This window comes from Coloeus monedula, assembly GCF_965178545.1.
Source record: "Coloeus monedula genome assembly, chromosome: 9".
Lineage (NCBI taxonomy): Eukaryota > Metazoa > Chordata > Aves > Passeriformes > Corvidae > Coloeus > Coloeus monedula.
Window position 1 is genome coordinate 10,500,381 of NC_138789.1, and position 13,739 is coordinate 10,514,119.

Below are 13,739 nucleotides of genomic sequence, written 5' to 3' on the forward strand. Positions count from 1 at the left end.
CTTCAATACTAAATTTTTTTGCTTTATCTAAGGTGCTGAATGATACACATTTCCTCCATACGTGATAAAAATACAAATTTGGACCAAGAAGGATGGTAACTCTCAAAAACAAAGATGGTTTTTACAAAGAACAGCCCCCCCAAATATCTTGTTTGTAACTAAAAGTAGTTCTTAAAATTCTTTCCCATAGAATTTAAGTCTGTATTTCCAGTTTTGCATTTTGGCAAGTGTCTCACACAAGTTTCAGCTGGGAGGCACATTTCCTGAGGAAACTGAGTAGAATGTAGGAGTTAAAAACATACCCTGGAAGGCCAGTCCCAGAACTGTGTGCAATTCAGTTGGAGATTTCCATTGATAGTTTGCCCCTACTTTGATCATCTTTTGGTTTGAGAAATGAGGGAAAGAACCACAGTTAAAGTTATCTCTGCTCTTGTAGAAAAGCAGTGTTCTGTGTTTACCTTTTTTTTTTAAAGAAAAAGCTTGATAGAAACATGATTATATTGAGAATTCTGTTTTTGAAACAGGGAAGTTGAACAAACCAGTATATTGTTCTATTCATCACTGCAATTAGAGCATCGTTAGTACTATGTGCAGAAAAGCTCATTACTACCATTCAGTTAATCAGAACCTAAGGCCACAGGCAGTAGATGTGTTAAATATTGAGAATTATGTCAAATATCGTGCTCTGTATTACTTGAGGTGATTTTTTTAGTAAATCATTATTGTAATATCAAGTTGGTTGCATGCCTTGTATCAAATGGGTATTTTACATTCATTCAAGTCTTTAAACCTTCTAAAGATTCTGAGATAAAGGGTGAGAGTAACTAACTAGTTTGATCCAAAAAAATGCAAAACTGAAATGCAGATAAGTCAGAAAGCATGTGGTATCAGTTACCTGAGCTAAAAAAGCTGCCATTCAAAACTGGCTGTCAATTTAACTGTCACACAGATGAGCTAGAAGTCTGTGTTGCAAAGTTTCAGTAGTCTGCTCTGGTCCCAGACCAAGCCATGGCATGGGAAGGCTTTGTCAGTGGGGCTTGCAGCATGCTGAGGCACAGTGCCAGGCTTCATGCCCTGAAGAAGACATCCCTCTGTTTCCTTTTCCAGTCTCATCTCCATGAATTAATACCTCTGCCCTACACATAGATTTTATTTTGGGATCTCTGCCTCTTTTTCTCTTTGCCAGACTTCCCCTCTTACATACTTCTATTGCATCACCCAATCCTGAACTCCTCGCCCCAAATTCTGTAGAAATCTGGTTTGTCTTGTCACTGCTCCTGCTTCTCCATGAGGGAGTGGTAGTTCTCCAGCACTCCTAAGGCTGGCTTCCTTCAGCAGATGTTCTGAGATGAATATGCTTTGATACTTCCTGGTGATAACTGCCTCTGCAGGTGTTTGGCTGAGCTGCCATGGAAGTTAAACCAGTAGTTTTCATGTCATTCCTATGCAGGTATGAGTGCGTCAGGAGGAGGGAGCTATTTTTTGATATATGGATAAGACAAAGCCTTGTTTTTCTTTTTTGCACTCCTGTATTCCTCAAAGAGTAGTGGAGCTTGCTGTGACAAAGAGATTCAGATGATATTTAATACAATTATTGCTTGTTCTTGGTTTAAATGACCAGCATAAGGGCAAGAAGACAATGCACATAAGTAATTTTTGTAAGAGACTTTTGGGGTTGTTTTATCTGGACAGGATTTGACAGTATATTCTAGGAAAATCCGGAATTATCTTCAAAAACAAAGTCCTCTGGAAAGTTTGAGGGTCTGGCTATTTACTTGTTGAAATGTGTATAACTGTCTTACCAGTTATCCTGTGTTACTTTCTTGGTTTAGTTTAAACTATCTAACTTACCAGTATTTATCTTTGAAACATGGAGTACTTAGCACAAAGACACTGAAGTGTCTTTGTGGTTTTTACCATTAAGCACTCGAAGTTTCCAGTAAATAAGGTACAGGAAACTTGCAGCTGTTAAGTATATTTTAAAAATTCAAAGTAGGTCATGTGAAACTGTAAAATAAGTCAAAGTTCAAATAATGTGATGAACACCATTTGCTGGTTCTTGATTCTAGTGTGTGTTGTGCAGGTATTTTGTTTCACTATGTCCTGGAGTAGGTCAAGGTCTCACTTGGTTGTGTCATCCAGAAAGAGTCTGGGAATCTCTTTTAGGTACTTAGTTAGGATTGAGTTAGTGGAAAAAATTATGAAGTTCCCTAACAAGCGTAATGAGGAAAAACCCTAGGTTGAACTTAAAAGTGCTATCAAAATGGTTAACACAGCCAATATCTGTACCTAAGAAATCGTTTTTATAGAAGTGAATTACGTTTCCTGTGTCACATGTGTATAGTCAGCCCACCAATGATTTTTTATTATATATATTCATATAATAGATTACTTAATTTAAGAAGCTAACCAAATAGAGAAGGTTACAAAAACACTGAAAGCAAAAACCATTCCCCCTGCGTTGCACCGTCTCGAGGTGCTTAGGATGACTCAGTAATGCCTGGTTTTGCTGAGTAAGCATCTTATCAGAGTCGAGCCCTTGTTCTTCATGACAGTGCAGCAAGGAGGTAATTCAGCATGATCATTCCCGTGCAGGACAAGACTAACTAGACAGCTGGGGTTATTTTAGGATTGTGCTAAGCATAAGTATTGTGTGAGGCTAGAGAAAAATTGCATTCGAAAATCATCAAGCAGAGCAGAACTGACTACTTCAGACTGCTCCGTGTTGTTGATTGAAATATTTTAGAATTTGTTTCCTTTCTAGTATCAAAATTGTCTTCATTTTGCTGTAAAAATGATGGTGAAATGAAGCAATAGCTTTGAAATCTGTAATAGAGTTATCACCTATTGGCTCTGCTCATGAGTTCCTTCTTCACCTCCTGCAGTATTCAAGCCTTGGCCTATATTTTCCCTGAGCAGGAATTCTGCAGTTTTCCACTCTTAGTTGAGACTTGGAGTTTAGATGATATCTCATTATGCTTGCAGATTCATTTGAGACTTGGATTATCTGGGGGAGGGTCTCAGGGAAAGAGGCCTGGAGGGTTAAGCTACCCAGTCTCCTCAAACTGTTGTTCACAGAATCTGCAAGGAAGCTGGATGCACAGACGTGGGTTAAAGTGGTATGGAAGGAGATCCTCACAGTGCTCTTGGCACACCTTTCCTCTGTGTTTAAGCACATACTCACCTGTTATTACTGTCTTTCTTTTACCATGGATATGAGCAACTCTTGCTTTACCTGTCTTTTTTTCTTAATGTATGTGTCCTATACTGATTATTTCATATATATTCTTGATAATCAGAGTAATTGTCATCAAGCCCTTGGAATTACTGTTTTTTAAGTGGAGTGTGAAAGTACCAGGATCCAAACCTCTTCAGAAGGCTTCGGAAGGCAGAAGCAGTTGGTTACACGCTAACCACTGATGCAAGGGAGATACAAAAGTTCTCCCAGCTAAATGTAGAGAGCTGATCTTGTCTGTTCTTTGCTCAAGTGCCTGATCCAGTTGAGGCAAATCTTTAGTGAATTTAGCTAGAATTATATGTATTTGTTGTGCAATATGTGTTTCTGCTTACAAAAGCTAGTCTGTCAAAGATCAAAATTCTTCTCTAAAGCGTAGTGAGTTTAGGGGACTTTTAATAAAAGAGAAAAACTCCAGGAAAGAGTGAATTAATTATATATTTCTATTTAGCATGAGGGTAACAATTATATTCTTTGTTTTCTTTCTTCCCCTTTCTTCAAGTACTGTAGTGGGAAATGGGTTTGTCTGTGTTTTCCTAAAGATGGAGTTGAAAAGAGAACTCTTGTCCTGAATATCACTTAATGGAATATAATATCCTTAGTAGTAGGTAACAATGTAGGAGCTGTCTGTAATTTGTGATATTTATCCATAAGTATCTGTGTGTGCAGTATCACATACACCTTTTGCTTAGTACACTTTCTAATGAAGTTGTTTTCAGTTCTTCAGGGGAGGCGAAGAAAGCTCTGTAATCAAATATTAGGCAGACAGGAAAGCATTAGCAGCCATGCTCAGAATAATTTTTCTTCTGCAGTTCAGTAAGCTTCTTATTGAACTATTCAGCAGTAGAATGAAAAACTGTGAAACCTACATTACAGGGCAGAATCTAACCAGTAATTACATGAGATTGCTAAGATTAGTAAGTTAAAACTCTTGTGTTCTGTGCAGGCTGTAGCTGGGAAAGACAAAACCACATTTGTCTCTTAGAAAATAAAATACCTCTAAGAATCCAGCATTTTGTATTTTTTAATATATTGTTGTGTTCTATTTAAGGCTTTATTGCTTTGCACCATTGTAGTGAAGCAATCAAAGAAAAAAAAGGTTTTTTTGAATTGGCTTAAGACAAATCTCTGTATAACACTTATGTGAAAAGTGTATTATTTCCTGTGTTGTTCACTGCTGCTGTGTTGATCTTGGTTTTTTTTTTTTTGGTGGTATTTCTCTAATGGTTTTGTATAATTTAATGTTACCATTTGGGGCTTTTTAAAATTATTTCTCTAAAATGATTTTTCTTTTTTGGAATTGTACATCTTTATTTATGCCTTGCTGCAATTCTGGATGTGGGAGGTATGTGACAGCATGGAATCCTGCCTGTGTTTTTTAGGCTGTGTCTCAGAATGCTGCCACCTCAGAGGAAATACCAACACTTAATGTACTGTCTTCATCCCAGTCATCAGCAGCTCCTTCAGGGGACTTCCTTCAGGCATTGTGTTCCAGGCTTGTCCAGAGAGACAAGACATTGCTGAGTGGCTCATCCCAGTTTCTGCCCAGCTCCAAGTGGTTTCTGCTTCTCCCTCAGATAGGAAATGTTGCTTCCTTGCATAATTCACTCATAACTGCAGATCTGACTAGTAAAAATGAACTCTCCCTCTGGATTCTTTTAGCTGTACCTAAAATATGCTGTTCAGTGAGAGAGGCAAAAAAACCTCAGAACTTTATTATTATCAACAGAATTTCTTAAAATTTGGGGTTTTTTAGAGAGCTTCAGCAGTTATGCTGACAAAGCCTGTATTTGGAAGAGTAGGACACTGTTTTTATAGTGCAGTTTTAATTTACTCTTTCTCATTGAGCATAGTGAATCAAGAGATGTAAAAGAACGCAGCATGTCTGTTCTTTCCAGAATAAATGGAAGAAAACCAATAGGGCTGTATGTGGAATTAAATAGTTTTCTCATTCTTTTTGTAACTCCTTTAAGAAAAAAACCCAGCAAACAAACCAAACTAAACAAACAACTGGTTTAGATATAAGGTATCATATATGTTTATTTCGTTGCTTGCAATTTTCTAGGGGAATAAATCCATATACGTTACTAGTTTTGAATATTTTCATTAGTAAAGAAACTATTTATAAAACCAAAAGTTTGATTTTTGCTAGCTGAAAAAAGTGGCAATTCGTTGTTTGTTTCTCAGGATAATATTCATTTTTCTTTTTATTATTTACTGTTTTTTACAAGTCTTCTGAGTGTCCTGCCTGGATTATAAAGAAAATAACTTGGAGTCACTTTTGAGACTGAAGATGCTTGTATTTGATTTCTTGTATAGAATAAGGATTGTGACATGGATCTAGCCAGTGTCAGTAAAAGTTTATTACACTTAGTTTTGATAGTACAAATCTGAGGTCATTGTTCCCTCTGTTTGTTTAAGTAGTTTGCACTTCATTAATGATTTGCAAGAAACATTGAAAATGAGACTCAGTTGACTAATTGTAAATAATTTACTTTTCCTAATATATTTATAATGTACTGAGCATACTGGCAGTTCTAGCAGCACTTCAGTGGCTTTCTCTGTCCACTGGCAATCCACTTTATAGGTGTTTTCCAGAGAAGCTGATGATCCAGCATGGGGGCTGTGAAGGCTACTAAATTCCCTCTGGGGAGTTGCAGTGGCTGCTTTTCTTGCAGGCTGGTCTCAGAGCACAGGTGTAGTAGCCAGGGAACTACCCATGGATCAACAGCTGGGGAAGAAGATGCTGCTTTCACACCTGCTGGGAGCTTTCATACCTGCATTCCCGCAGGCAGGGAATGAAGGGTGGAAACAATGCCCTTGTGCAGCAGGCAGTGTGAACAGTTCCTGATCAGCCTGGGTGACTCCTAGCACACTCCTAGCAGTAGCATTCTCTATGAGGCCACTCTTAGTCTGGCTGAAAAACACATTTTTGTGCACTACCTCCTCTAAAAAACCAAATCTATCATTTTCTTGCTGATTCAATGTCTCTTTTTAGTTTTTTTGAAGACGTTCTGAAAATAGCACAAGGTTTTAACCCACGTGCTATTCATTCTAGGCAAGATGTAGCAAGGAAAGATTATTAGAGCAATGACCTTGGATGCCAGAGATGATCCAAATCTTCCCTTCTTTCCTGCATGTTACACGTGCTAAACTACCTTTCTGCAATCTGACCTGGGAACTCCTACCAGAAGCGCATGGATCTGTCTGGCTGACCCAGGCTCTGCAATCCCTCACAAGGATTTGGGGGACTGTACTCGTAGTTAATGTGATACTTTGAACCTTCCTCTGCACTGCATTGCTGGGCCAGCAGAGGAGTGGTTGGTGCATCCCTGTGTAGCATTGCTGCACTGCACACTGGAGTGCAGGCTCCTCAGGAGGCTGGACACAGGCAGTACCTTTCCTTCTTAAGTACTTTTGGGTGGCAAGATTCAGCTGCCCAGCACTTTCCTCCACTCACCTAAGAGCTTATATCAGTATTTGTCCATAAAGGTCTGTAAATAAGCTCCTAAGGCATAATAATGGTGGTGGAAGGAGTTTATTCGGGCTGGGTCCATCAGTAGTGGCAGCAGTTAAGGAGGTGCTGATTCGTTGCCCAGCTGCTGCTGCTACTGGGAGCACACATGGAGTCTGTGGCAGACAGGGCTCTCAGGTCATACCCAGGGTCCAAGGAGAATAAGCTTGTCCCAGGAAGATTGGCTGTCAACTTGAGTTTTGTGAATGTCTTTTAAGTGTAGTTTGCCTTTTTTTGTGAAACAAAGCAACTTAATTGCTTTAAAAAATTGGGTATTTGCTGCTGCCTACTTCTGAGGTCAGCATCATCACTTGCATTGATATAAATATTGAGAGCAGTGTATAGTCTGAATCTGTTCTTCTTTTTCCTGCTGGGAATTCTGGATGTGCATGAACTACGTTAACTGTTACGATTAGATAGCATATTGCTGTGTGACGCATGTTCATCGCTGTTACCATGGCTGTTACAGCTACCTTGTGAGATGTTTGCGTAAATATTTTTTATAGTATTGAAGTGATGGTGTTAACAAGTGTTGGGGATCTTTGTTTGCATCCTGAGCTGTGTTTAAAGGTAGTGTTTTAAAAATACTGTCTTTGGAAAGTGGTCTGGTCTATGGGAAATCTTGCTTAATACTTAGAAAGCTGTTTCTGTTTTTCTTATCATGAAGCAGAAGGAAATGTGTTTAGCTGTAGGCACTGCCTCTAAAAACAACTATCATTTTATTATTCAATCACACGAATCTAATGTAAATCCTGGTTGTCATCCTCTTTTTTTTGGTTGTTGGGTTGGGGGGGGGATTGTTTGTTCATTTTGAACTATTACAAACTGTGAAATAGCCATCATCTTTATATATATATATATATATATATATACACCACCAGAAGAAATGTAACTCCTCTTTTAACAGAAGGTATATTGTTTTAAGCCTAGTTGAGTATATATAGCTGTGGAACCTACACTACATCTGCATAACATAACTAGAAGAAAAATACATGTTTTTCTATCATGTTGAGTTTTTACTGAAGATTAGTACAATCACGTCTTCTTCCTGGATTAGGACTTTAAATATAGATAAACTTTCACATATTAATGCAGAATTTTCATGATGATGAAGGCTGTTTAGCAAGCAGTTTCCGCTTTTATTTTCAGTACAAATAACATCTATCAGACAGGGGGTTTTGGTTTTGCTATGAGTGACAAATTTAAAAGATCTCTTTAGCTCTGTTAAAAGTGATGTGATGTTTGAATTAAACTTGCTTATTCTGTTCACTTTCAGTTCTTTAAATTTGGTGTTAATTTTACAGAAGTTATTTTAATTTGCAATTTAATCTGTTTTCTCCAGTCCCTTATGTTTGTTTTCACTTGTTTTTCATTTAAAAACTGACAACCTGACAGAAAACTTGTAGCATTTACACTTTTGGTCTTTTCATCTTTGTGCCTATGTTCAGAAGCAATACATAAGAAGGTGATCTTTCAGTTTGCAAACTAATCAGGTGTTGGTGCTTCTCATTGTAGAGTGCTCACTTGGCCATGATTGATACCCTCATGATGGCTTATACTGTGGAGATGATCAGTGTTGAGAAAGTCATCGCATGCACTCAGCAGTATTCAACCTTCTTCCAAGCTACAGAAGTACCCTATGACATTGAGGATGCTGTCATGTACTGGATAAACAAGGTATGAGTGCTGGAAAAGCAAACTGGGATTTTCTTTGTTGTCTGTATGATTCGATTAGAGATGAGAGGCTAGGATATGTATTTATGTATGTAGGTATATCGGGACTGTTTTGATACAGACTGTTCCTTCATCTGCTGTTTTTGGAATATAAAAAGATAAGTTTGCAGAAATAAGTTAAACATGTGTGAACCAAATAAATGGGAGGTCTAAATTAATACTGTAATATATACTACATATGACATCTTAGGTGTCACAGTCATGTTGAGAAGCCACGGTGCCTGCTTAAGGGTCTCTTTTTGGCTCTTTATAAGTTGTCATGTACTTTGTCATGATTTAAATGCAAAGGTATTCTGTTTGTTTGAACATATCTTGCTCGTGTGTGATCTACCTTCACTGAGTAATGAAATCAAGTAACAAGGATACCTTGTTAATCAAATGTGACTGAGCATAATAAGCGACAGGTTAGTTTGTATCGTGTAAAGCTAACAAGCAGTGACCTTAGACTGTATCCGACACTGACATTTGCTGGTTTTGCTTCAGGGCTATAGTCTGAAATGTTTGGTTTATCTTTTTAGTTAACTCTGTGTTCATGATTTATAGACCTTTTGAAAAACTTCTAATTTCTGTGACTTGTTTCTTAGAACAGACAACTGAATGAGCTATTTTGTCTCTAGGTAAATGAACATTTGAAAGACATCATGGAACAGGAACAAAAACTAAAAGAGCATCACAGTGCAGAATCTGCAGGAGGTCAAAAGGTAGGTGAGGGAGTTAAAATATTTTAAACAAGAGTAAGCATTTGTCTGTAAATGCTTACTCTTGCAGACATTGAACTTTTAACTGCTTGTTAAAGAAAGCAAATTCATAGTATTCATTTTGTTATTAGTTTTATCATTTCCATGAAAATACCCATTTAAAAGTAAAACTAACAGAGTTGCACTTTTTATAGCCAGTTGTCCTTTCTGACAAATAAGTCTTTGATAGCAGGGAAACATCTGTTACATTAGTGGTAAGGAATTTAAGATTAATGAACACTTTAGAATGAATTAAAACCCCATACAGATCTGATATGAAAAAGACTGGAACTTGTTTCATGGTTTTTAATAGTTTTTTCCTTCATGAATCTCAAAAGAGAGATCTGTATGTGATATCATGGGAAGGATTGCTCTGGCTATGATCCAAAGTACTGGTTGATTACAGGTTTTATTATATATACAATAAAACCAGATTATGTTTGATTCCCTTTCCTAACAGGATTTTTTTTCTTTTGTTTGCAGAGCTCAGTTAATTAAGTAGTATTATATACACATCAAAATAGGTAGGGATAGCAGACAGTTCCAGAGTATGTAAAATTACTTGCTTCAGAAAGATCCTTTACCCTGTTGTGATGTAATTAATATTGAAGAATTGGTAATCAGTTTGAACACCTTTTGGTATTATCCCTGCACTTGAATGCAGAACAGATTTCCAAGCTGCTGCAAGGCTGTAATCCTCCTTCCCATCCTGGTGTGTTCTCACGTAAGCTGCTGCCTCCTTTTCAGTGCCACTTTGAAGCAGTGACAGGTTACCAGCCTGGATTAGATGTTCAGCTTCAAAAAACATGAATGTAGTGAATATCTTTGCATTTGTAGGGGTTTTTTAAATGTAAGGAATGCCAATGAAGGCTAATCAGGTTGTGACTCAGCAAAAGAAAATGGTGGTTCTTCCAATAATGGTGTGCATATATCCTGGTGCATATACCCTGCCATGGAAAATTTAAACTGTTTTCAACAGTGATAGTAACATAGAAATCTGGAGAATAAGATGTCCTTGACAAGTTCATTTCTCAAATTTAGATAAAACAAAGTTAACAGAGGCCAGGCAGATAACCTGTGTTCCTCTGTCCTCTAGTGGTTTTTCTTTCTCCTGAAAAGAATAGTAGGAGGTTTTATGTGCGTTTTAGGCCATCTTGAAAAGAAGAGAACAATTTTGAAAATTGAAAGTGCATGAGAGTCTTAATATGGTAAACAAATATATATCAAAGAGAAAATTATTATCAGAGCAATTCCATAAAATTGTCTCTATTTGTAAAAATCTAGTAATATTTATTTTCACTTACAGTTTGCAACTTCTATTAGGAGTAAAAAGATAACATTTTTAGTTTATAGTTTATCTTCACTGTCAAAATTTTTAAATCAATTGTTGAAAAATTTATATAATCTGTAACTGATGCCATAAAGGGACTTGGTGGAATAACACATTTACCTAAAAATGGTATTGTGTTGTTTTAAATGAATTTTGAAGCTGTAACACAACACAAGAGCCCAGTTCTGTTGGCCAAGGTATAAATGCATTTGCAAAATAGCAAAATCATGCAACAGTTGCCATATAATGGAAAAAATGTGTATTTAAGGCCATCTCTTCTGTACACTGTGTTTTTGATACTATTATCCCAGGTACACGTTATGTTTTTTGCCTCACTAGGGATTCAACTGCATAAATTATATTGTCAAGTAAGGTGCTCCATGCTTGGGGGTTGTATTAGCATGAGGATTATTTAACTCCAGATTTTTTTTGATAAACTGTTCAACTGATGGTTAATTTACCATGAAATCTCAGCTTTTCTTTTAGTCATATGTCTCACACTATTTCCCAAGTTTTTGCTTACTTTTCCTAAAGGTAATGGTCATTGCATGCATGCAAACATCTGAGGTTTAGAAACGCAAGAAACATCCTAACTGAACCCTGTATTTCTTCACAGAGGATTATACTGAATGTGGCTTTACAAGGAAAACTAATGCAGATGCATTGGATGGGTCCACTGCATCAAATCAAGTTGGCCAGCATTTCTAACAGGAGTTCCTGTTAAATTATCATGTGGCTCCTGTCAAGCACCTCTTAATGTTGATTCCCAGATGCCCAGGTGTTTTACACCGATTATGTGTCTCCAGATTGCATCAGTCCATGTATTCCTCCTTTAAAAGCACAGAATCAATGTTGTATTTGCCTTACCTCTGCATCTCAGCAAAGCTGTGAAAGAACTGTAGCTGAATTCCTGTACCAGGTTTGGGTATTGTTGAAATATGTATATAATTTTTCATTTCATGTTGTGCTTTGGTATAGTCATTAGTAACAATAAATATTCTTAGATTAAAAAAAGGTGAGCAGGGGGGAATTAAGTTCTGCCTTTTTATTAACTAAAGCTCTATTACATGATTTTCCATTTTTTGGAAAAATTAAACTGTGCTTCTGTAGATTTCTTTAGAATTTTCTATGCTCATGTTACATTTGTAGCTTAATTCTCAGTATCTGAATTGTTTTATTTTCTTTCTTTGATGTTTTTAAATTCCTAACTGCTGGTTCTATTTGTTTTTTATAACTTAGCATGAAGGGGACCTGAAATGTTCCATTGTTCAGCTTTTAATGTTTTCCACCATCATTTTCAGGGCTTTTTAATTTAGGTTCTCCATGTTACCAAGACAGTTAGCTGTTCAAATGGTGAACTCCACTTGAAAATTTAAGAAGGTTTGCTATCTGCCTTTTCCTAGGCAAAACCTTTGTTTATTTAAGTTTCAGAGTTTCCAAGGTATGGTCAGGTCTTGAACCTGAACTAAATTTAAATTCTGAATGCCTCTTCTGATCAGAGATGGCCAGGCAAACATGGGAAGAATAGATAGTTTTAGTCAATAGGGAAAGCTTTTCTTTAATTTTAATTTCTGGCCAAGAAACAGTAAAATTAGGTACCTAAAAGGTGAAACAAAATTAACAAGTAGATTTTTTTAGTGATTTCATAATTCCCTACAGTTATACATTTGTAAATTAATCAGTTGTGAAAAATAATTTCAGTGTAACCCTCAAGCGTGCCAAACTGTGTTACTGTGTTGTTACAAAACTGTGGTGAATCTTCTTGCAATTAATAGTAAATTTCTATGTTTACAAAAGGTTTAAACATCAAATACATATTATTAGATAATACAAATGATAGGATATACCTATTTTCTATTTCTGGGTAGATAAAATCAGTATTAACAGATTATGAGGTTGCTTTTTTCTTTCCCTGTCTTCTGCTACTAGCTGTCTGTAGAAGATAAGAGAGGAAGGAGTATGTATGATTTTTAGTTCCAGGTAGTCCCCTGTGGATCTTGATCAGCTGGTGATTTGTGGTAACCCCATCTTTTTCTGGTAGAGTCTCTGCATCTCTTTTCAGAATTAGGATTTCAAGTTTTGTAGTAAATAGCTTTGGTTTTCAGGCTTCCACTGAATAATACGTAGTGAACGTACAGTTGCACTGGTTAAACTGCTGATTTTCAGTGTAGTTGGAACTTTCCCAAAAACATGTTATTCTTCTGTCTGCTTCTGTGGTTTAGACTGAATCAGCCTTAACAGATTTAAGTCAAATCCAAATCCTATGAAAGAAACAAATGTAGCTTCATTTAAGTACCTGGATTCTTCAAGCTTTTTTTAAGATCAGTTTAAACAGTGCAACTTCTTGTGTGAAGGTAAAACACTAACGCTGTAGTTCCACTTTCAATTTAATGTTTCATAAATCCACACTGCTAGCAAAACCTAACCTGTCAAGAAGAAAAGTTTGCAGCAGAATCAGCTTCTTGATCCAATCAATGCATAGCTGCATGAACACAAATGATGGTGCAGAGAACATAGAAGAAACAACAGTTAGTGAAAGGCATGCCTATTGTGCTTTGGCACCATAAGATGAGTTTATATGGACATAAATTTATCATAGCCAGTTTTAAAACTTCTTGTTGGGGGGATAAAAAAAAATCATCATGCAAAACTGTAGGCTCTCAACCGGAGGGACTATTTTGTTTTTTCAGCTGTTTTGTTTTGTGAGGTTTTATTTTGGTGGTGGTGGTGGTGGTGTTTTAAACACTGGGAAGAAGTCAGCCAGGATTCTCTGCTTAGTTTGTTTCATAGTGACTGATTTTTATGAAGTTCCAGGGTAAAAAAGTTTATTCTTGCTGATCCAAAGTGACAGTACTGAATTCTCAGGTTGCTGAATTTAGTGACAGCCACTGAACTCCCAGATTGTCCCAGAGACTTCAGCTTTTCTGTATCTCTTTTCCTTTAAGTAGCCTTACAAAAGGTATGCTTATAAATCTTACGGTCTCTTTGCATTTGAATTTGATTATCTAAAGTCTTTCACTCCTTTGAAGCGTATTCAGTCATCTCAACCACAGTTTCAACCAAGTGGGTAAATAAAAGTGCATATTGGATTACTAGTTTTGAGTTCTGTTACTGTTATGCAGAGCTGGTCTTCGGAATTGAAATGAATGTGTGCTTTCTTCCAATGAGTACTTCTTCAGCCTAGCGTTA

The 13,739-nt window shown here is 36.8% G+C and overlaps 1 protein-coding gene across 4 annotated transcripts in view; it reads left to right on the forward strand.

Annotated features, from left to right (window-relative positions):
* Positions 1-13,739, forward strand: part of CAMSAP2 (calmodulin regulated spectrin associated protein family member 2) — an 81,183-nt gene that overhangs the window by 32,289 nt on the left and 35,155 nt on the right. For all 4 annotated transcript variants that reach the window (XM_082287563.1, XM_082287564.1, XM_082287565.1 and 1 more), the window contains exons 3-4: positions 8,265-8,426; positions 9,101-9,184. In XM_082287563.1, coding sequence (XP_082143689.1) covers positions 8,265-8,426; positions 9,101-9,184 — 246 coding nt within the window. The remainder of the gene's footprint in view (positions 1-8,264; positions 8,427-9,100; positions 9,185-13,739) is intronic.